The sequence below is a fragment of the Hyaena hyaena genome, unplaced genomic scaffold (assembly GCF_003009895.1).
Source record: "Hyaena hyaena isolate Hyena2069 unplaced genomic scaffold, ASM300989v1 scaffold_85, whole genome shotgun sequence".
In the NCBI taxonomy this organism is placed as follows: domain Eukaryota; kingdom Metazoa; phylum Chordata; class Mammalia; order Carnivora; family Hyaenidae; genus Hyaena; species Hyaena hyaena.
Window position 1 is genome coordinate 2,786,505 of NW_024080717.1, and position 24,546 is coordinate 2,811,050.

Here is a 24,546-nt window from a genome sequence, read left to right on the forward strand (position 1 = left end):
CTCGTCAGTGTCAGGACGCTGGCACATCCTCCGAGTGCCTCCTAGTGGACACTGTTATGCCAAGAAGTTAATTTCTCAAATAGCTATCACAGTCCTTCTCAAGCTTGGAGCTCGAAACCAGTGAGGAATGGCTCTCCCCCCAGAGAGCTGATGCAGTCGGTCTGCGGGGGATTCTGGGGCCTGGGGATTTTTACAGCCTCCCCAGGGTGATTCAAAAACGCAGCCCATGCGCAGAAGCACTGCTCCAATCCCGAAAAGAGTGGTACGGGTATTCCTCAGCTCTCCGTATTCAAGGGATGCTCCCCGAACATTCTCCGGCATCACATCACCTTTGGCAATTTGGGGCGGGGGTTGTGAACTGAGCTAATCCTCCAATTTTAAAGGGGTCTGAATGGAGCACTGTCATCTACTGATGGAGCTCCGTTTCTTAATTCACGGAGAAATACCAAGCGCGAGAGCGTGCGGGCATGTACCCTAAAAAGCACAAGTGAGGTCTTCTAGCGATACAATCGGACAGTGTCTCTTAAACTAGCCTTTCACCAACGGCAGACAAGCAAGCGGTGCGTCTTTCACTAGTGGTAGTTGGCCTCTTTGAGCCCACCCCCAGGGGATCTCAGATCCCTTTATTTAAGGGATGTTTTACTATGCCTGCCACAGTCCTGCCCTTTTGCGTTGCCTCGAATAAAATTATCTATAATTTTTTGTCAGTTAGTTAATGTCGATTTGGACCCTAGGGTACAGTTTAAGAGCGTCATACCATTTAGAAAATTACAAGCATCTAAATTACCTGAGCCTCTACCAGCCGTGACATGTGGTGAATTGAACGATGTAATAGGTATTTTGTAATTCTCTAAAATGATTTTATAAAATTGTCACGATGAAATTAGGAACTAAAGAAAGCAAACTCATTCCCGGCAAATGCCAAAATGTAATCACCTGCTTAAGATGAATAAATAGAGACAGAATCAAGCGGGGCTTTAACAGGATATCTTGGGGTGGCTCTGGGCCCTTGGGGTGTGGACTGTAAAACCTTTCTGGGAAATAAACACTGGTGAGCATGTTCACACTTTGCACTGAAGTGAAACATCAATTCAAAGGAACTTGTAAGAGGACATTTCTTCTGAGGTCAACAGGGGTTCCACCGACAAAGCAGATGAGAAAGGGGGACACCCTTGCCTCCTTCTCTCTAAATCCTCAAGTCCAAGAACTAGTGTGCACTTTCCAATGCGCTTTATACAAGAGCATGTATTACACAAAATAAATGTCCTCTGAATTTGTATTTCAAAAAAGGTTTCCAAAGGAATGTCCTTCCCACGCAGTTAGTCTCTTTGCTAACCTGAGGGTGAATGGCCTTGTATCTCACTTTGCGTGAAGTCAGTTTACCTAGTCAGATGGGTTTCGACTACGAGGTTCTTTTTAAGCGTGAACCATTTACATTTTCTTTTCCCGCTGCCCCTTTCCTCCGAGACCTGGGGAAAGTACTGTACCCCAAGGTTAGGGATTTCAAGTTGTAGTATGCGAACAGTGAAACTGTTGCTACTACTGACTTATTGTAACCGAAACTTAATTATAAAACCGCCATTGGCTTCCTGGCACTTTAAAAGATCACTGTGAGCTCTTTCGTAAATTGAGAAACACATCCGTTATAGGTTATATAGGATTAAAAAGCATATTAATAAAGCAAGCACCCACATACCCGTATTTCAGATCGAAGGATGGGCACCCACGAAAGCCCTTGGTTTGTTTCCTCAGTGGAACTTTCTCCCTTCCCGATCCCAATCATTTCCTTGCCTTTCCTTATACCGTCCGTGTACGTGTGTGTCACTAATCGGGGTGCAGCTTCGTTATGGCTGTTTGTGGACTTTACGGAAATCATACGTGACATATTCTCCTGCCGCTTTCTTCACTCGACACCAGGCTGTGCCTTGCACGTTTGCCGCACAGGAAACGGAAGGCCTGGCTCAGGATTTAACTCCTTTCCAGTTCGGCTGTCACGAATAGATGCCTGCTTCGGACAAAGGCCAAGTGCAAGCAGCCCCTCACAGAGCTCACCTCCAAGCCCCCTGTCTGCCTACGAGATCGCAAGTTTGGCCACATTGCTGGAAGGGGAAGATGGGATTGCCCAGCACCCCTTTTATTGCCGCTTTAAATTTTCCAATTCCTCATCGGCCCCCTGCTCATTGTGGAAAGGCGACTTGGGTCCCCCCACCCCCCCAAAAAAAAAAAAAAAAGCCTACCGTCGGGCAGTGGGATCATAAACCCAAGAGGCCAACCCCAGTCTGCTCTTTTTATCAGCTGGGGTGCATCAGCTTAGACACCAAACACAACACAGTCCATTTGGCCACAGTGCTTGCTTTGAAAACACATTTGTTCCACCGTGATTCATGCGTTAGGGAAGAACTTGAGCATAATGCAAATTTCGCGCCTTGTTTCCGCGCAACTTCATCTGGGACAAACAGGGCGCGAGCCTGGAAAACCACGCCGGCTGTATGGAGCCGTGCAGGAACGCACGAAACACACACAGCACGTGCCTCTAGCAGTTCCCACGTTCACGGGCGAGTATAGATCTCTTAACCATTTAACGTGTGCAAACTGGGCTACTGTTTTGACTGGGTTTCTGTCTTTGCTCTGTGTGTCGCTGCAGAAGTCTCTGCGTGGTGCGTGCCTGGCGCCTGCTTCCCCACAAGCGCCGTGGTTTCTCTTGTGCGATTCTGCACGGCCCTGTGAGCCGCGGGGACACCTGTGTCACGCTGAGGCAGAACTGGATGGTACTGCGGCTCGCCTTTCAGCTTCCTGCGGTAATGTGTTCATACAAACCATCAAAAAGTCAACATGATGTATTTTTTCTCTCTTTCCTGGAACAGGACAACACTGGGCTTTTCTTTTGACACTCCAGCCCTTTCCACAAACCGCCTGGAACAGCGGCAGTACTGGCAAGTGCCAGCAAAAAGCGTGGGCACAGGGGAGCAGGGACCGATGTGGGGCTGTTGCCATCATCGGTCAAATCTCTAAACTTGCCGTCTCCACCGCCTGGGGGCGCTGCCGAAACACCAGCCTGAAGGCAAACTGAACTGCATCCATAGAGCGTAAGAAAACTGGTGGGCTTGTTTCTGGCTAAAATGCTCAGCGGCGGGGCTTTTGGGGAATTAGCTCAATTATCATTATCTTAGCCAGTAGGTCCTCCTAGGTTGGAAGTTTAATCTCAAGCAGCCCTCTTGATCGATGAGGTCACCTCCCTCACACTTCGGTTACGTGAAAATGCTAAAAGACATAAGAACTCTTAAGCCTACAAGCGCGCGGACACAGTGCACACGCTGAATGGGGAATTAAGCTTTTTGAGGGTCACTATCACCGCGTCACCAGAAGAGCAAAACGCGGCAAGGGAGGGGACCCACGGGAAAGTTGACTCATCAGTGAACTTTCCGGGCAACTAACATCCATCACTGTCTTTGTTCACATTACGTCACAGGTGCCACACTGAGGTATGTGGTTCATGAACTCTGATTCCACAGGCTGTAAGAGTTATGCCCGGCTCGCAAAGACAAGAATTTAATCATCTGAGAAGCAGCGGAGCATAAATCCTGAAGATAGAACATAAATCCCGAGTCTACGGCCATACCACCCTGAAAGCGCCCGATCTCGTCTGATCTTGGAAGAACATAAATCCCGAAGCGAGACAGCTGGGTTCAACGTGCAGCTAACCGGCTTTGTGACCTCCGGCAAGTTACTTAACCTCTCTGTGCTTCACGTTCTTCAGATCTCTGGTGCAAACCAGGGGAACTTCCCTCCTAGTGTCACTGTAAGGACTCAACGTGTTAACAGACATCGCATGCTTGGGGCTGTGCTCGGCACCCTGTGCTACGGAAGCGTTTGCTACGCTCATTGTTGGCGCAGAAGAAACGCGGCCAGCACTCACCTCTGGTATACCCGAGCCGCAGGCATATGGTGCAAACACGCGCACCAGGGAGACGGCCAAGAACGCAAACAGCAATGCCCACAGGATGTACATTAGGTAATTCAGAATGTAAGCGCTGGCGCCCTAAACACCAGACAGGAAATAAGAAAGAACATGTGAGGTGTCACCGACCCGAGCGCCGCGCCCGCCCACCCCCTCCGCGCGGACGGCAGAGCGGGAGCTTGGAAGGCATCCGCCAGCTTTTCATCCGGTCCTGTGTCAACAAAAAGGCCAGTGTTGGTTTTGTCGGCCGTTGCCGTTGCGACGGCAGGCACACCCAGCCCCGGCTGTTCCCACGCCTTCCGCGGGGCCAAGTGTCAGCACTCGGGGAACCGCCAAGGGCACGGGGCTCCGTCCTTGCCCGCTGCAGGTAAGGAAAGGCGGGCTACCCAGAATCTGCCCTGGGGACCCCGGAGGCTCTGTCTGGAGGTGGCGAGGGACCGGCCTCCCTCGGCTTTCATGAAGGCCATGTCCGACGTTGGAGGACGCTGCTGCCCGGCTGGAGTCCCCCGACCTGCAGCATCGGCGTCACCTGAGCCCACGTGAGGGACGCGGGTCCTCAGGCCGCGCCCCAGGGCTGCCGAATCACACCCCCCGACCCGCAAAGTGTGCCTGGACACGCTCTCCAGGCGCTCTTACAGGGCAAAACGCATGTTCATCTCCTCCAGAATACCTCACTGACCCATTTATTCCAAATTATCTGATGAATGAATAGCTTTCTGAACCAAATACAAGGTCTGGGGTCATTGATGCTGAGGACCTGGTCGGGTGGGTGGAGACGTTTGTCTCGGCCTCAGCTTCCTGCCACCATCTGGGTTACTCAAGTGAGGGGCGAAGGACGGGGAGGTTACCTACGAGTCAGGCCACGGATATGGCCACACGTGCATCTATGAAATGCAAAACCACGTTCCAGGAGACTCTATTCTGACCTCTGCCGTCACGTATATTCACACCCGGAGCAGGAGAAATAAGACGGAAGAATACATTTCACCCACTTAAAAATGTGTTTTAAGACCAAAAATAACTTCTCACTCTTGCTCACAGTCCTTCTTTGAATCAAAGTATAAATCTTAGAAACGGTTGAAAAGATAGACGGCCGTATTTCCCCCCAAAAAAAACATTGCGAGGAGGAGAGAGGAAATAAAATAGGGTGTTCAGCCACTATTGCCTGCCGGCTCCCAGCAACCCAAGGAGAGAATTTATTTTTGGAAGTCACGGAGAGCCCTGAGAACGTGTGAGATTTCAAGGTCCCCGTCTACTTCTCAGATTGGAAGGAATTCATTTTCAATTCCACGGAGAAGCAGGTTTAGCCAAACGGCCAAGTGCGTTCCACATCTCTTCAGCTGTGGCAAGTGCATGGGGGGTGGGGGGAAGCGCACGGTCGGGGTGAGGAGGAGAGGGATACAATGCATCCATCTTCCAAAAAGAGTCCTAGCTTGAACGTCCCCGTGTTACCCCTAACGTGGATCTTGCCGACCCAGCTCCCCCCAACCTGGGTTTCTGGTCTGTCGGTGACGCACACTGGGGCCACCACGGAATTCAGGTACGAGTGAACCTTGTCGTGGGTGAAGCTGGCAGGCACCCGGGACACTCCCAGAAGAGAAGGCCCAGAAACACCCTCTGCGATGCACTCGTGAACTGCAGTGGGAGACGAGAACTTGAACCACACCAAGATGGTGCTTTGCGCCCGCTCGAGTGGCTGGAATCAGAACCGGGAGAGGAGGTGGCTGCCCTGAACCCCTCATACGAGCGAAGGAAGTCGGACACGAAGGTCCGCGTATCGTACGATCCCACATAGCAACAGAGAGGTTGGCGGCTGCTTCGGGCTGGAGGGCTGAGAGGAATGGGGACGACTGCTAAGGGATGCGAGGTTCCCCCGGGGACGGTGGAGACGGTGGGAAATTATATTGGTGACGGCAGCGCTACGCCACGGGTATTCTAATACCAGGTGGGCTGCGCGCTTTCAATGCGCAACCCACATGGGGGGTGAATTCTATCTCACTGAAGCTGGTATTGTTAAAAAAACAAAAAAACAAAAAACAAAAAAAACCCCACTTCTTTTCTTATTAGAAGGTAGAAACAGCAACCCTATTTCCGCAGCACGATCAACAGCACACTCCCTAAGGAAAAGAACAGGGCTTTTATGAACACATACAGCATATCGTGCACACCAATCGGTACGGAAGGCTTTTCCAACTCCAGTTTGTGCCGCAGAGCTGGGCGAAGCCAAGCCGCACTGGCACTGAGCCCCGACGGCTAACAGCTCGGACACTTGGAGGTAAAAGCAGTCAGTCACAGAAGGCACGGCAGTGTTCCAAAGTGCCTGTGGAACGGAGGCCACCCCCAGCCACCACCCTGCCCGGAAACGCACCTCCGACTGATTCACCAGCAGCTCCGACCATTTCTGCCACAGGGGACACTTGTCCCTGTCCTCAAAAGTGGTCTCGTTGGACGTCCAGCAGCACTGCTCGTGGCTGTACCAGAAGGCAGACAGGCAGACCCCCTCCTTCAAGTCGGTCATCCAGTCGACGGCGAGATCGATGACCCCAGCCAAGGTGCCTGGAAGAAGCAGCGAGAGCCACTTAGAGGAGTCGCCCTGTGGCGGCGCAAGAGAACACGGGGCCCGGGGCCCACGCAGGGGCGCGGCCGGACCAGGAGATGAACAGGCTGCAGAAGGGCCGCGTAGAGGAAGCAGCTCTCCTCCGTCGTCGGCCCTCCTGAGCACTTACGGCGAGGGCAAGCCGTGCCCGTGCCGGTGAGCAGCAGAGGCCAATGGTGTGCGCGGCCTGGGTGCCTGGCATCCCGTGGGACTGAGCGCCATGCAGGTCTCGGGTCATCACAAGCCACCGGGGCCCAGCAGCTTTCAGAATTCTAGAAACAAGGTACCTATGCCCTATAAATGCTGTAATGCCCTCAGCGGCTTCGGGGACCCGATGCTGGGATCACACTCGTTTATGTGCCTCGGGCCAACCGGACAAATCCGAGGAAATGGAAGCATAATGGCTGCAGTAGCCTCATCATTTAAGTACGGTTCTGCCACCGCACGGGAACCCAACTTGAAAACTCTCACTTACTACAACTTCCTGGAGTTTTAAAACTATGGATAAGGGACTGTGGATCTAGCCAAGTAGGTAAGTACTTTGAAGGACAATGGAAGGGAGATCAAATAGAGGGTGCAGCCGGCCACAGGCGGCTACCTTCGGGTCTCCTTCCAGAATAACCCATTCCAGGGTCTTTTACAGAGGCAGGGGGAAGCCCTTCAGGCCACTGAATTCTCAGCGCTGATACTGGATCTTCATTTCAATACCTCTTGCCCACCTGCATCAACACGGAAGGCGTCTTCACACCTGCAACACAGCTCACCCTTCCCTGCTCTTCTCCCGTGACATCGAAAGCCGCCCCCTGCTCTTGAGAGAACACCTGAATCCCTAGCAGGCCGCGGACTCGAACAGCCAGCCCCTCACACCATTCCATCTCTCTCCATCATGGATGCCAGCTCGCCCCCACAATGCTCCCAGGGCACACCAGGCTCTCCTGTCTGTGCCACTCCAGCCAGCACTGCCCTTCCCCCACCCGCCTACCTCCTATTTACCTTCCAGAGTCAGTGTTTACATCACCTCCTTCGGGAAGCCTTCCCTGATTTCCTAGGTCTGAGCTAGGTGTACCCACCCCTGACCTTCCCCATCACCATACCTGTCACATCCTGGTAACATGAGTGTTTGTGTGATGAGTGTATGTGTGTGTATAGTGTCTAGTCCGTAAGTGGGGCTGGGAGGGCAGAGACCCTGTGGTGTGGTTTGCCTGCCACGGCACGGGTCAGGCCAGGTGTCCAGACTCTGTGTCCACTCTACGTGCCTTATCCGCTGCCGTATCTGCGTCGGGGACGCGGTCAGGACTATATATCTGCAAGGGCTCTTTACTCAGCATGTCCTCACCACGCACCAGTCCCTAGTCCATGCCCTGGGGATACAAAGCAGACTCGGGTCCCTGGCTTCGTGGAACTGCACGTCATCGGGGGGAAGAAAGACACTGGACAAAATGAGTAAGTAAATCGGGGGCTCCGTTAGCCGGTGCTAAGCGCTGGAGAGAAAATGAAGCACGTTAAGACGCTGCAGCCACTTGGGAAAACAGTTACCATCTGGCCCGGCCGTTCCACCCCGAGGCATCCACCCAGGAGAAATGAAAACAGAGGCCGCACGAGGACCTGCGCACAAATGTTCACAGCAGCGCTACTCACAGCGGTGGAAAAGCAGGCACAACCCGTGCGCCCCGAACTGCCGAATGGAGAAATAAATGGGGTCTATCCACAGGGTGGAACAGTATTTGGCAACGATAAAGGGGGAAGCACTGACGCACGCTACAGGGCGACCCCCAAAACGTGATGCCTAGTGAAGGAAACCAGTCCCAGGACTACATACTGCAGGACTCCACTGCACAAAGTGCCCCCAAGAGGTGGATATGTGGACACAGGAAGTAGATCAGTGGCTTCCTGGGGGTGGAAGGGGGCTGGGGGCACCGGGCTTGACAGCTAAGGAGTACGGAGGTCCTCTGGGGGCTGATGAAAATGTTCTAAAATTGCGGTGACGGTTTTACAACTCTGAATACACTAAAAATCACTCCATTGTGCACTTTAACAAGGTGACTTGTACGATATGTGAATTATATCTTAATAAAGCTTTTACACACACGCACACTGGGGCGAGGGGATGAGGCTGAGAGAGGGAGGGATGACTTTTGTTAAAGGTGGACAGGGAATGCCTCAAGCGGAAGATGACCTTTGAAGGAAGACCTTAAGAAGGGGAGGGAGGGGTCCTGTAGGTATCCAAGTGCGGGACCCAAGGATCATCCGGATTTCGTCACTATTCATTCATTTGTAATCGCCTCATCCCTCGCCCAACCTTCCATTGCAGGCTGATTGGGCTTGAAGGCGCTGAGCAGCTCAGCTTCGTTCGGTGGAACAACAGCGACACCCAGTGGTAACTCCCGATAGACGCGCTGTAGAGAGGACCCCGCTCGCGCCTCCCCATCGTGGGACTCAAAGTATGATGCCCAGGGTGCCACTGAGAAGAGACCAGGCCACGCAGTGGGACCCCTGAGTCCTCCCCAAGGTCAGAACAACTGGGGAACGGAAAAGCGAACGGGACACACTCTGCTGGCTCTCCCAGGCACATCCAGATCACAAGAGCACTCAGGCCACCTTCAATGTCAGGGGGTTCTCAGCCCCAGCTGCCCATTAGAACCACACGTGGAGGGGGCCGGGAGAAAGAAAGGAGGGGAGCTTTACCCAATGCCAGGGCACCGTCTGTAGGGATCCTATTTACTTGAAGCCCAGGCAGCAGAACTTTCATTCTAATTCCCTAGGTGATTCTTCCTGAAAAAATGGACATGAATTGGGTTGGCAGTGAAGCCCGCTGGTCAGTATCAGGTTTGTTAATGAGAAGCCCCGTCAGGCTCTTACATTAGTCAATAAATCCACCCGGGAAGATGTCGGAGTATCTATCCCGGATTTCCTCCATTTACTTCTCCTTCCTCGAAGCCAAGAATAATGATACGGTCTACGGCTTCATAAACCTATTCTAAATAAAGATGTCAAAATTCACAGTAAATTCCTACCCTGCCCACTTTGAAAGGTCTTCGGGGAAGCAGTCCAACAAATTGGTGGCAAAACACCGTATGTACATAAAATTGAATTCTCTGCCGATATTGCTTTTATACAGGGGGTGCCCCTGGGAAAGGAAGGCTAATATCAGGGAAATGGACGAACAGCCACCATGACCAGAGGGAAAGAATCCCCCTTCTACACTCATCTGGACTCTTTAGGCCCCTCCCTGGCAACCAGATTTTTTTCATTCTTAGACATTAACCTTCACAGCCTCTTAAAAGGAAATACATTTCAGGAAGCAATTTCCATGGAGAGCTCTGGGGACACCTCCCACCTGCAAGCAAGGAGCCAGGATTCTAAACTGAAGGGGCCCAGAGTCCCTGAGGGTCAGAACGTCAGGCTGCAGGTGTCACCCCTGGGCCCACACCACACCCCATGGGCAGCTGGAATTTTTCTGAGTATCTTTAGGATGTGTACGATTCATCCCAGGGCCTGCCAGTATTCATAAACACCTCTCTCCTACACGGTTTTACTATTAGAGATCAGGGGCGCCTGAGTGGCTCAGTCGGTTGAGCGTCAGACTTCGGTTCAGGTCATGATCTCACGGTCCGTGGGTTCGAACCCCGCGTCAGACTCTGTGATGACAGATCAGGCCTCTGGGTCCTGACTTAGTGACAGCACATGCTACGTTAAATGTATGGCGTGTATTTTGCTCCTGGATATTTCAAGTCAGAAAACCCAGGCACGGGATAAAAGAGAAACACTTCATTTTCGGAATACCATCCCAAACAGTGGTCGATTTGGGTTTTGGTATGTGCAGTGCCGACCCAGGAGCCCTGCTGCCCCTCGATGTACCCACCACGGGCCCCTCCGCGTGTCTGCTGCGCGACCCTCCACGTACCCGCCAGCAGGCCGATGAGCAGCATCACCACCCATCCCGACCAGGCGTCCAGCAAACTCTTGATGAAATCCCAGATGGACTCCTTGCTTTTGCTGGTTATCTAGAAACAAAAAGACACAGTGGCCGATCTGGATACATCCTTCCTGTCGTGGGAAACGGGGTGCCTGAGAAAAATGGATGTAATTAGAAAACTAAATGCCACTGACGGTATCCTTTTGGTTACCCAGCACGATGACACGGGCTGTCTAGTTCGCAGACGTACAAGGATGCCACACAGTCTCCAAAGACTTAGAAAGAAACCCCCCAAAAATCACTTATTAAAAAAACTTCCTAAGTGTGATTTCATCTTTGACTATTCAGAAGACATTCTGAAGGGAGGGGTGAACTCATCGTCACCATTTTCAATAAGAATCATTGCTGGGGGAGGGAGGGGGGAGGGTAGGTGCATGGGTGCCGCAGTCAGTTAAGCATCAGACTCTTGGTTTCGACTCAGGTGTGATCTCATGGTTCGGGAGTTCGAGGCCATGTAGGGCTCTGAGTTGACAGAGGCGGAGCCTACCTGGGATTCTCTCTCTGCCCCTCCCCTGCTCGTGCGCTCGTGTGCTCTCTCAAAAACAAATAAACTTAAAAAAAAAAAAAAAGAAAAGAATTACTGGGGCGCCTGGGTGGCTCCGTCTGTTGAGCGTCCAACTTCGGCTCAGGTCATGATCTCAGGGTCCGTGTGTTCAAGCCCCGCGTTGGGCTCTGTGCTGACAGCTCGGAGCCTGGAGCCTGCTGCAGATTCTGTGTCTCCCCCTCTCTCTCTGCCCCTCCCCTCCCCATTCGTGCTCTGTGTGTGTCTCTTTCTCTCTCAAAAATAAACATTAAAAAAAATTGTTTTAATAAAATAAAAACAAGAATTCCTGCTTTAACTTACACTGTAAAGTGTGCTCACAAAAGAACCTCTTCAACAGTGAGTTCATTTCCTTCGTCTCCCAGGGTGAACGTCAGGAGCGAGAGCTCCGAGTGAGCCGGCCCGGGTCACTCCGCCAGGTGGACCAACGCGCCTGAGGACACTGGAAAGGTGCTCCTTGGCCTCCACCGGCACAGAGCCCTACCTTCCTGGGGCGCCTTCCGAACACCTTCTGGAAAGACTGCACTCCAGGGCCCGGCGGGCCTCTCTCACAACCACTCAGCCATGCTACTGGGGCACAGAAGGAGCCGTGCAGAACGCACACGTCAAAGGGCGTGCGTGGGCGTGCGTGGCCGGGTTCCAGAACACCTGCGTGACTGGAACCGGCGCCAGGCCCAACTGGGCCCGAGGGCCAGAGTCCAACCGCCTCCGCTCCAGGCTGAGGGCCCCCCTTTCCCGCACTCCTCCACGCTGGGAGCCAAGAGGCTGGGCCATCCTCCTCACCCCACCTCCCCTCTCCCCGCTCTCCCTGCTTTCGCTGGTGGCCACTGCTGGCTCCCCTCCTTCACCTCTATGGGCTTCTTCGCAGTGTGTGTCACAGGCACCCCACCTGCGTCCCGTTGTCCCTACTAAGTCCTGGCATCGGCCACAGTTCCGGCCGCCTCCTGACCTCCCCCTCTCCGCACATGGACCGCCTCGGCCACTTCTAACGCTTAGGCACCCGCTCGCATCCGCCACCGCAGCCCTGACCTCGCCCTTGAACTGCAGAGCGCTCTCCCCCGCCCACCAGCCCCAGGCCTGCACAGCACAAGCTCCAAGCGGCTCGAACAGAACTCACCGGCCGCCCCGTCGAATCTGCTGCTCCCCTTTTCTTCCCTCTCGTCCGCAGAGGCCTCATCCGCTTTGAGCCACAGCCAGGGCCTCATCCTGGACTCCCCGTACCCCCCGCAGGTAACCGCCCCAAATCCCGTCAGGGGCGCCTCTGAGTAACGCCTGACCCCAAGCCTGTCCCCATCTGCACTTGACCGCCCTTTGTCAGACCTCCTTCCTCTTTCGAACTAATTCCCGAGCTCCCTGCGGCTCCCTCTGCAGCGCATCTTTCTTGTATTCTGTGACCAGGAAGATGAAAGCCAAACCCCTCTCCATGGCCTACTCGGTCGTTCCCGTGGCCCCATGGCCCGAGTCGCCACACTCACCCCCCCACTTTGGGAACCCTCCACCGGACCTCGGGGTCCCCAGCACCACCTGCAATGCCATGTTCTCTCATGCCTCTGCGACTTAAAAAACGGCCCCTCCTGATTTTAGAATCCTTTCCTTTTCCTCCACCTAACAACCTGCTAGTCACCCTTCCCGACCCCACTGAAACGTCACCCTCTCTAAGAACCCTTCCCCGACCATCCCTCCTGAATGATCACATGGTGTTTGATACCACACTTGGCCGTGGCCGCTACCGTATATGCTGACTGCCGACTTGCACGCCTGATGACCTCCACCCTTGCAGATGAGAAACCAAGGACCGGAAATGGCACCCCGAACATCGCCCAGCCTCAAGGGGCCAAGGGCACAATGTACCTGACTTGTCTGGTTCCAGAGGCCCCGCACTGCCCTCCACACCATACCTCTGTACGACACAGCCTCCCACCCAAAGCACCTGATACCATAATTATCTGTCCACAGCTCTGCCTCTCTCACTAGCCCTTCTCTTTTTTAGAATGTACTCCAGCATGTGACAGGTGACCCTAACCTCAGCTCAGTTAAGTGTCCCGTGAAAGCATGGCCCAGCCATCCGGGGTGGATCGCCTTCAATAGGTCTTTTCGGGACGCCACCTACCTTTCTGTGTCTGTCGGTGTCCCGTGACTTTTCCCTTAGCCAGTCGATGGTGTGGAAGTCCTCGTATGTCCCCACGTCAGGGAACGGCTCGTCGAGGAAATCCATCAGGTTTCCAGACCCACTCATTGCTCCCGCATGGACCATGCTAGTTACACCTGGGAGAGAAAACCTGATTAAAAGCATCACGCGGGACATCTGCGCGGGCACGGCACAATCACCCACGTGTCCCTTTTCCTGCAAGCACCATCTCTGTAAAGGAGGTTGCATTTGGGTGAACCGGTCAATCCACAACCTTGTCTTTTGTGTTCCTGGTTAAGGGTATCTTATTGAACAGATGTTGCTGACTCATGAACGCTGAGTTACGGCCAAGAGCGCGACAACTCATGCCTGGACGAAGTGTGTCTGACAAAAGTCTTTTCTCCGTAATGCACGCTGCAGCCTTCCTCCGACTGGAAACTCTAGAAGCCCCCCAGCACTGCATTTCAGGGCCACTGCAAACAGCACGAGTACCCGTAATAAGAGCACAGACTTTTCGCCACTCCACACACGCACACGTCCGGGAAAGAGCAGAGGGTGTGTGTCGCGGGGGGGGGGGGGGGGGGGGTGGCGGCGGCTAGGCTTACAAGTGCATTTTAGTGAGCAGGAAAATGCACACGTTCGGAACCGCAAGTCATGAGGGCCGGCCACCTGCATTTCTGAAAAACCTCAAGTTCTGCAAAACCGGGGAAGGCATCCCAATGAGCACTGGAGGGGAAGCAGGGCGGAGGCGCCCCTCGGACGCAGAGCCCTGGAACCCAACCCGTGACTGGGCCTCTCGTGAGGCGAAGGCGACGGCTCAGGCAGGCGGCCCCTGTGGTCGTCACTGCAGGTGGGAGCCAAGTGGCTACCTGATGGAAGCCGGGTGCGCCGAGAGGGGGGGCGCCCTGGGGAGGCCCCACAGAGACTGACATGGGAAGAGGATAAGTTGTCACAGGACCCACGCCATGGCATGGATGTTTGTGTCCCCCCAAGAATTCACACGTTGATGTCGTAACCCCGAAGGTGATGCTATTAGGAGGCGTGGCCTTGGGGAGGTGATGGGGTCAGGGGGGCATGGCTGACCCGAATGGGATTAGTGCCTTTTAAAGGAGACCCTGGGGGCACCCAGGTGGCTCAGGCAGTTGAGCGTCTGACTCTTGCTGTCGGCTCAGGTCATGATCCCGCAGTTTCCTGAGCTTGAGCCCCGGATCGGGCTCTGTGCTGGCCACGCAGAGCCCACTTGGGATTCTCTCTCCCTCTCTGCCCCTCTGCCACCCATGCTGTCTCTCTCTCAAAATAAATAAACTTAAAAAAAAAGAAAAGACAGTAAATACAGACAGACAGACATAAAAGAGACCCCAGAGAGCTCCTGCACCCCTTCCACCGTGTGAGAACACAAATGAGGAGCCTGACCGGGAAGGGCCCTCACTCACCCGACCGTGCTGGCTCCTGGCGTCAGCCTTCCAGCCTCCAGAACTGGGAGACGGAAATGCGTATCGTCTGTAAGCCCCCCAGACTGTGGGCCTTGATCACAGCAACCCAAACAGACTAAGACAAGGCAAGAGCCAGGCCGGGCTGGCTGCGCCACCCTCGCTTCTCATTGTTCTTAAGATACAGTCAAAAGGGCTCCCCCTGCCAGGATGGTGGCCAAGCAGAGTTTCTCCTCTTCCTGCCTAAGAGAACACTTCCGCTCCCACTGCCCTGGCCCCCCGGGTCTGGAGAAGAACCTCGAATACGCCAAGATATCTCCCACGTGATGAAGAGACCTTCCACCATCAGAGCCTCATTCACCGATCACACAGGAGCTCACCTGAGAGGCAGAAAGTGCTTTGCAGCAGCACTGAGGCTCCCCACCAGTGAGCAGAAAAAAGAATACGCTCTTACAGACAAGAGGTTGGAATAAGCACTAAATAAAAAATTACTTGGGCAACGAGCATGGAAATTTGAATTACAGGCCGAGGACCACAGAGGTGCTGGAGTAGATGGTTTAAGGAGGCGAAGTGTCGTTATACAACTATTTGAGCGTGGGCGTCTCTCGTTGCTTTATGTCGGTTTCTCTCTGGAGGACTCAACCATGACCTGATGAAACTGCATTTTAATCAAATTGAAAAGTCGCTACGGGCAAAGTGGGGCAATCACCTTACAAGCAATAAACTGGCGATAGTGAGTGATTTATTGACCGTCTGGGCAACTCGGCTGCTTTAAAACTTTGAAAGTTTGAGGTCGGAGCCATGCCAAGCTGAAAACCATACCCGCTGATGAGTACCCAGGGAAGAATCAGGTTGCCTAAGTCAGTAGCAACCAATAATAAAAAGGAAGGAGTAAAATTAGAAGGCAAAGATTTCATTCGCATTTCTACAAAAGCAAGGTGGTTAACAGCTTTGTATTCTATGCAGCAGAGAAAATCTCTGATGGGGAAAATAAGAGAGCAGACTGTGGACCCACAACGGGGAGCCCTGGTGAGTAAAACCAAGCCAGCAGACAGAACAGCAGAGACTCGAAGGTTCTATTACAGAGGGAGTTGGGGTTACATGAAACATAACCAAATCTGTAGTCAAGCGACAACTCCAGGCAATGATGGTTGAATCCAAAAGTCACTCTCGAGAACAGCCTCCACCTTTAAATTCTGATGGAGCATGTCACAGTCATGACAATTAGACACACAACTGGTAAAGGAAAATAAACAAGACCTCATCAGGGTCTTCCCTGGGAGCCTAGAAGGAGGTAGCGAGGTCACCTGTGACGCTGGGATATTATTAAGAAAGACGGGAGGGCCTGGGGGAGGGCGAGAAGAGGGCGTCCAGGTTAGAAACATGGAAAGAGCCCTCTCTGGCATCCATCTGGGAGATGTGGATGGCTAAGGAAGGGGTCCAGCCCAAGATGGGAGCAGCAAGGAGTGAACTCCAAGGACCTGCAAACTGAGAAATAAGCTTAACCCATGTAAGTTCATCCATTTCAAGGACCAGCCCCAAATGGACGCCAGGAGTCGTGTGTCCCTCAGCGGGGAGCCCTTGCTCCTCTCCTCTGTTCTTATTTCTTCTCTCCAATAAGAGCACTTCTGCTTCCAGACAGCGCCTATGCTGGTGGCTTCAAGGCCACGGCTTGAGGAAGGACAACATTCTGGCACCTGGATCGGAGAGTCCTACTCGGTCTGGGTCATCTAGGTCGGGGCTTGGCAAACCGCGGCTGCTGGGTTTTGTAAGTACAGCTTTAGTGGGACGCAGCCACGCGCAGTCATTTATACGGCGTCTATGGCTGTTTTCACGTCCCCAGAGCTGAGTAGTTATGACAAAGGCTATATGCCCCGCAAAGCCTAGAACGTTTACCGTTCCGGCCACGTACACAAAACACGTGCTGGTCCCTGATCTACGCAGTGGGCTGACGGCGCAAACGGCCTCGCTCTCTACCCCTCCGTGTTGTTTTGGACCTCTAGCTCTGTCACGGGAAGAAGCCTAGGCTAGAATGCTGGAAGCCGAGAGACTGCCTGGAACCGACTTGGGTCATGTTGGCTGAGGCCATCCTAGGTGGCCTCGGCCCAGCCAAGGTGACCTGGAGCGGACCCAAGACCAGCCAGCTCCGGCACAATCAAATCCGGCCCAGCCACATACCGTGAGAAGCGCGGGGACTGCTTCAAGCCACGGGTTTTTCTGAAGGGCTTGTCCTCCTGGCGGCATCTTGACAGTGTTTATTTGACATTGTTACCTGGGCTCGAGGGGGAGGAGGGGCAAGGCAGGTAAGCTAGCGTGGCCTTGCAGGCAGCTGCAGGTATCCGCCGACAAAGTAACGTGTCTCCTACACGCCCACATTCACCTACAAAGGGACTCTGGAAGACGACATGGGGCGCCCAGATCTTTCATCCAATCCTTTAAGGCAAGGAGGTATCTGGGGGCGCCTCGGTGGCTCAGTAGGTTGAGCGTCCAACTTCGGCTCAGGTCATGATCTCACGGTTCGTGAGTTCGAGCCCCGTGTCGGGCTCTGTGCTGGCAGCTCAGAGCCTGGAGCTGCTTCAGATTCTGTGTCTCCCTCTCTCTCTGATCCTCCCCTGCTCACGCGCTCTCTCTCTCAAAATAAATAAAACATTTTTAAAAACACTTTTTTAATTAAAAAAAAAAGGCAAGGAGGAATCTGGAGGTTCGGTCTTCCAGTAGGATGACTCCAAGGGGCTGGGGTCAAAGTGGTCAACAGCAGGTGACAACAAGGAACCCCGTCCGGTAAAACTCACTTCACCCAGGGCCCAACGAACACAAGCATGTGTCCACTGTGTCACTCCGGGTGACGTAATTTAGGACGTCGATGTTGAACACAGCTGTGGGTGGGTTGGCCCGCCCGCAAAACCTGCACTTTGCATAGCTGGGTGTTGGCAGTAACAAAAACGGTTTCTAGAAGGTGAATGAAAGCAGGAAATCACTGAACACTGGTTCTAAGTGGCATCAGGGCCTGACTGAATACGGAACACCCCACCCTAGGCTAATGAGGATTCTCAGCACATCCGACCACAAAGGTCACGCAGAAACCCATCTGTGTGAGTGGCGGTTTCCTCTGCCTGGAAAGCCTCTATTCACCCTCCAGAATTCTGTCCTGTTTCACGGTCTCTGAGCAACGTGCCAGAGGGATCCGAGGGCTTCCACATTGGCAATCCAAAAGCATTCTCTTTTCTTCTTGCTTTTTTAAAATGACGGTTAAAACCGTAACAATACAAGGTCCACCCTCTTAACAAATGCCCAGTGCACAGCACATCACTGTGCAGAACGCTGGACAGCAGACCTCTAGATAGGTTTCGTCTTCCAAAACTGAACCTTTACACACGTCGAGCCAAACCCCCCGTTTCCGCTCCCCAACCCCCGCCCCTGGCAACCACTGCTACCTTCTGCTTTAGGAGTCTGACTACCTGAAATGCATCCTATTAATGAAGCGACGCAGTATTTGTCCTTCTGTGACTGGCTTCTTTCATTTAGCATAAGGTCCTCCGGGTCCAGCCGTGCGGCTGCGTACAGTAGGACTCCTTTTCACACGCCCCTGGAGGGACACGTCACCTCGTCTTTGTCCATTCATCCGCTGATGGGCATTTCGGTCGCCTACTTACATCTGTCCTTCTCTGATCACGGTGCCTTCTTGGCTGACTCCCGTTGGGAGGTAAAGGTCTGCGGTACCTGGGACGGGGGTCCGGGAGCCGGCGGGCGCCCAGGAACACCTGCGGCATGAAGCAAGGGCAAGCCGCGGCCCGGCCGTGTAAATAGAGGGTCATGGGCGCACGCCGGCAGCGGCCCACCGGCCAGGGCTGCTCCGCCCTCCCCAGCCGAGCGCAGCGCCTACGACACAGGCGGTAAGGCCCGCAGAGCTGAAAACGCTTCCCCACTGGCCCTTCACAGGAAACACTCGCGAACCCCTGGACGTCAGCTAAGTGCTACGAGGGGACAGAGAGGAGGCCGGTGGCAAGGACAGCCTGCTGGAAAGGCTCAGGAGCCTGGGAGACGGCAGCGGCCGTTTCTAGTGCGTGCACACTGCTGGAGGGATCTGCGGGGACTCACCCCCCTTGGGACCGGCCTTCCGTGCTGCTTGGAGGCTTTCCATCTCTTAATATGAGTCCCGAGTTTCCGATCCATCTGCCCAAGTCATCTGGGAATTAGCTAAGAGGGAAGTCGGCAAATAAGGCAACGTGGCCTGACTTGGGGGAGAATGACTAGCATAAAAGCTGCCGGGCTCTTCCGGCACCCGGCCGCTGCCAGACGGGGACAAGAGGGGGCAGCTGGAAGGTCTTCGACGGCGTCTTACAGGGGGATGTAAAACCTGACAGCAGCATCGCGCGTCACGGCTCCGAGGGGGAGGGCTCCCAGAAGCCCATCCACGGTAGAGGAGGAAAATACACCGGGGGTTAGTCCCGCCATCGAACACTTCAGAACGGGAGTTGGCCAAGTGTGTCATCCCGTGGCCCAAATGCAGCTCACCGCCTGCTTTCGTATGGCTCACCGGCTAAGAATGGCTTTTACATTCTTTCAATCATTGAAAAACAGAAGAATGGGGCGCCCGGGTGGCCCAGTCGGTTAAGCGTCCGAATGCAGCTCAGGTCATGATCTCACGGTTCGTAGGTTCGAGCCCCGCGTCAGGCTCTGCTGACAGCTCAGAGCCTGGAGCCTGTTTCGAATTCTGTAACTGGCTCTCTCTCTGTCCCTCCTCTGCTCATGTGCTCTCGCTCTCTCTCTCAAAAATAAATAAACATTAAAAAAAAAAAAAAGAAAAAAACAAAAGAATGATATTATGTGACAGATGAAGATTATAAGAAATTCAGTTTCAGTGTCCACAAAGTAAGTGTTAATGAAACACAGCCCCAGTCGTTAATTTGTGTATCATCTCGTGCGGTTTTTACATGGCAAGGGCAGCGCTGAGTAGTTCCGACAGAGGCCACACGGCCCACTAAGCTTCAAATAATAACTATCTGGCCCTTACTAGAAAAAGTTTGCTGCTGTAGAGCAAAGGAAAGAAACATTGTGTAATTACACCCAACGACGTGCAGAGATTTTATGACATAATGTAGAACAAAAGCTGGAAAAAAAAGATTCCATTTATATAAAATTCAAGGGCCCCCTGGGTGGCTCAGTCGGTTAAGCATCCAACTTCGGCACAGGTCATGATATCCCAGTTCGTGGGTTCGAGTCCCTCATCGAGCTCTGTGCTGACAGTGCAGAGGCTGCTTGGGATTCTCTCACGCTTCCTCTCTCTCTCTCTCTCTCTCTCTGCCCCTCTCCTGCTCATGCTCTCTCTCTCTCCCCCCCACCAAAATAAATAAAACATTTTTAAATTTTTATATCAAGTTCAAAACCAGGCAACATTAATCTGTGGGGTGACAGTACGCATGGCAGACAGGGGTAGGGGGAGGGCCTGGAAGGGGGCACAGAGGGTTTCTGGGGCCCAGTCACATTCTGTTGTTCCTCAAGCAGCTGCCTGGGGGAGTTCCCTGCGTGAAAATCCGTGGAGGTGCACACTTACAGTATTTGCGTCCTCACAGATAGAGCTTTACTTCCAAAAAAAATTCAGTTAAGAGAAACGATTGCAGGGGTGCCTGGGGGGCTCAGTCAGTTAGGCATCCGACTTCAGCTCAGGTCATGATCTCACAGTCCATGGGTTCGAGCCCTGCTTCAGGCTCTGTGTCTCCCTCTTTCTCTGCCCCTCCCCTATTTGCGCTCTGTCTCTGTCTCAAAAATAAATAAACATTAAAAAAAATTTTTTTACTATAACAAATGTACCAGGACTGTCTTTCCCCACAATGTACATACACACACACAGCACGCGCGCACACTTTCCCATCCAGCCAATGGGCAGACACAGGCAGTACCCATCTGTGGCTCCCCCAACCCCTACGCCCTCCAGGCCCAGCAATGGCCTGCGCAGAGTCCCTGTCACACCCCAAGGACAGTCTAGGGAAGCCGGGCCTTTGGTCTCCTCGTCCGCAGCTGTAAAACCATTGCATGACCACATGCCCGTGAACTGCCCCGTATAGGCCTTGTCATCCTCACCCAATTTCTAGAACTACCATACCTGACACTGCCAGTGCCGCACCCACACCTCTCAACACCTTCCAGTAGCTGCAGCTGACTTGCAACCGCGTCTCCGTGCCCGAGATCCTGGTTTCAGTACGCCGGGAAAGTGGCTCTGGCGCCACGGCACTCCTGGAGTGCTTTACTGGGAGCAAGTGTGAACTGAGAGCTCTCAGGAGCCGGTGTATGAACACCCCCGGCTCCCTCACCCCTCAAACTGAATCATCTAAAGGCATGTGTTTTGCACCTGTGCGGGAAAGATGTACCGCCGCGGGCCGGGGACCGTTCTCCTTGGGAAGGGCCCTCGACACGCATCCGGGACCTTGGACTTCAAGACGGTTCCCAACTACCATTCCCGGAGCTGGTAAGAACGGCTCACCACGCGTACAGTGTGTATGCAGTTGTCCAAATAACGCCATCTATGCTGCACTCCTGCTCTCCTTCTGGAAGTCTGGAACTCTGACGGTGAGCTAGACAGAGGGTGTCTGCGGAAGCAGCCTCCGGTAAAACTCCCGGGCACTGAGGCTGTACGGACCCAGCCTTCTCCCTCTGCTGATTTGCCCCACCTCCCCTGCTGTGATCAAGTGTGGCCATGAAAACCACCACTGGCTGGCCTGCGAGTGCCCCTGGTTGAACCCAGAGATGATCCGTGACACCGCAAAGCTCTGGTTCCTAGAGCTCCCAGAGCCTAGAGGTGGCCTCCAGTCACCCACCAGGTGACCCGCATCACCAGGCCGGCCTTTGATGGCCGCCTTCTTCTCCCAGCCACGCTTCCCCAGGCCCCTCCCAAGAGACCACGCTGGGCTCCTGGTCTCAGGGTCCACTCCTGAGAGAACGCAAATGAAGGCAGCGTGGGGTTTTCTAGTTCGTCGACCACTGATGCCTTTGCCTGTGTAAAACCCACAAGTGATGTTTTTATGGCCCTGCACCAATGGCCAACGTCTTCATGACCTGGAGCTAAGTGAAGACTTAGCAGAAGGGACACAAAAGCACGATCCACAAAAGCAAAAATGGACAAATTATGCTAATGGACAAAGTAAAACTTCCCGTCCGTGTTAAGAATTCAGGAAAACTCCCTGCTCCACTCATTTGAGCGCAACGAAGGAACAGTCCATCACAGAAGGGTCTGAGCCATCCCGAGGCCACTAGCAATTCTGGGACAACCTGAGCACCCAAATGGCCTGTCGGACGACACAACACTGGGGGCCGATCGCTGCCTAGGTCTGAGACACACAAATTCCAATGTGCGTCAACACTCCCAGCAGGCAGGATCAGGGGCCCACGCGCAGACTTTCAGCTGTGAGGGCTCTGGGGTGGGGCTCGGGGATCTGCATTTCTAGCAAGCTCCCCGGGGAGCCCGTACTTGGGGAAACACTGGCCCCTTCACCCTTTCCCGCCCTCCCCATCTCTCCCATGCCCAGTATCCTTCCCATTGTATTCTGGTCACTCACATTTTTAAGAGTCTTATTTATAAACTGCATTTTGTTAGAATAATTACTTACGAGCTTGCTTCCTTCTGTATGTGATTGGGAGCTCCTTAAGGCTGGTTACTCGCCTTTATTTACTATCTGGACACTTGAGCTTAGCATAGCCGACCCCATACGCTGTGTCTTTCTACAAAACGCATTACTAAAATTGTAATCCATCTATAGATTAAAAAAAAAAAACCTGTATCGAACACTCAGCTCGATGCTTTGGACACCGCTGCATAGATATTCCAAATATTACATACAAGAAAGAGATCTTACCCATGCACATACTCGGGACAAAAGAATAATATACACCAGACCAAAGTCACTACACGTGTGAAACGTGAGTGGTTTTAACACCTTTCTTCGACGGCTTATTGTCTGGTGCATGCAGCATCTGAACCCGCATGATGCGCTTCCCCCGCTAGGTTTGTGGGGCTTCCTTTTAACTGCTCGACTCATCCTGATTTCCCTTTATTACATTTCACCCAAGAAAACAGCCGAGCTGATAAATATATAGACAGGACAGCTGCCAAGCATCCTGGCTGACACCCCGCAGCGGGCTGGGACCACCGGGGCCCAAGGGAGTGGACTTTGAACCCATCGCGAAAAAGGTCAGCTCGTGGTGCCTCGGGCCAGGGAGTCACTAGGAGGAGACCCGCAGGTGGCTTCTGGGGACTAGTCATGGTCCGGTTAATCTAAGCCCTGGTTACCGAGGTGTGTTTGCTTGGTGAAAATTGAGTGAAAAGCTGCACGCTTCTGCTTTACACGCTTTCCGGCACGTGTATTTCAGTAAAAGCTTTACTGAAGGGCAACCCCCAAAAAAGCCATCAGCTAGAATTAAATCTCATGGCCTCTGACTTGACAAAAGCCTAAAGTGCCAGTGATGTACCTCGTCTTCTGAAATACCTGTCACATCACCTCCTGCGGAAATGACCTCTCGGGGAAGTAATTAGGGTGGGAAGTCTGAACCCTCGGACAAAACCAAGGCACGGGGGCTGGCGAACCGAGCGTACAGTGGGCACAGGGCACGGGCTCCACGCTGCGCTACAGGCCAGAGTACGTTCCACTGGTGCAGGTGGAAGACAGGAGATGCTCGCACAGAAAATTATATCCCCCGGGGCGCCTGGCTGAGCGTCCGACTCTTGATTTCGGCTCAGGTCATGATCTCACGGTTTGTCAGTTGGAGCCCCGCACCGGGCTCTGCGCGGACAGTGCGGAGCCTGCTTGGGATTCTCTCTCTCTCTCTCTCTCTCTCTCTCTCTGCCCCTCCCCCACTCGTTTTCTCTTTCTCAAAATAAATAAAACCTTAAAAAAAAAGAAAATTACATCCTACACTGGCAAATACTGGGTTCTCAAAACGACAGCCAGACATCCAAACCCAATGGGCATCTGGGGGTTATTGTACCAAAGCTTCCAGACTCCGAAGATGAATACAGGGAAATACACTGTGAAAACACACAGGCACCTGTCCATTTACTAAAAATCGACACACTCGAAGTCATCATCAATATGCCCTTACAGTGAATGTGCCTACAACCCTTGCATGAAGCACGTCTCCCTCTTGGCCAGAGAGAGAGAGGTGGAGGCTGGCGGGGGGGGGGGGGGGGGGGGGCGGAGGGAGGAGCGTGCTGGGGTCGCTCTATCCTGCATCACAGGACCTGGCGGCTGGCTTCCTCCACTTCGAGAACATAGGCTTGGAAGTGCCACAGCGTCACTTGCACAGCACCCTGCTGGTGACACAGGTCAGCCCCGAGGGGCCAGCATGGGAGGAGCCTGCCAGGGACCCCCGGGGGCCCACCTTGGAGGCTCCCGGACAGTCCAAGCTTTCATCTCCGCCCTCCACCTCGCCCCTTGCCCGAAACCCCACCAACTTCAAATCCATTTGAGACCATGCACTCTCACTTTGTAAAACGCAGACACCTTTAGGAAAGTGAGGGGCCACGATTCACTCAGTCCTTCCAGCCAAACCTCCGGATCCGAGGTGGGGTCCCCAGAGGCGCTGACAGCGAGAGGGGCCCCTGGTGGCCACGGTGCAAGGGGCCAAGGGCCACAGGGCCCGGGAGCGTCCCCAAAAGAGGGAAGCTCAAAGCCAAAGGACAAGCACAAAGAGACTCGAAAATTAAACTTTGCCTGGAGCCAACAGACACGGGGGGGGGGGGGCGGGGAGCCCTCCTACTCCCTCCTGCTCCCTCCTCCTTCCCCCTTCCTCCCTCCCCCTCCTCCTTGGCCGGCCTCCCAGCTCCCAGCACTCGCTCCTTCAGTTACAGGTCAGTTACAGCCTGGCTTCCGCAGGACGGGGACGGCGACCCTCCCTCCACCGCATGCCTCCTCTGGGCCCAGGGC

At 53.7% G+C, this 24,546-nt stretch overlaps 1 protein-coding gene across 1 annotated transcript in view; it reads right to left on the minus strand.

The window, feature by feature from the left end:
* Positions 1-24,546, minus strand: part of CLCN4 (chloride voltage-gated channel 4) — a 63,288-nt gene that overhangs the window by 26,302 nt on the left and 12,440 nt on the right. The window contains exons 3-6 of the mRNA XM_039234250.1: positions 13,182-13,336; positions 10,459-10,558; positions 6,327-6,514; positions 3,917-4,039 (exon numbers count right to left, since the gene is read on the minus strand). Of these exons, the coding sequence (XP_039090181.1) occupies positions 3,917-4,039; positions 6,327-6,514; positions 10,459-10,558; positions 13,182-13,325 (555 nt within the window). The 5' untranslated portion in view covers positions 13,326-13,336. The remainder of the gene's footprint in view (positions 1-3,916; positions 4,040-6,326; positions 6,515-10,458; positions 10,559-13,181; positions 13,337-24,546) is intronic.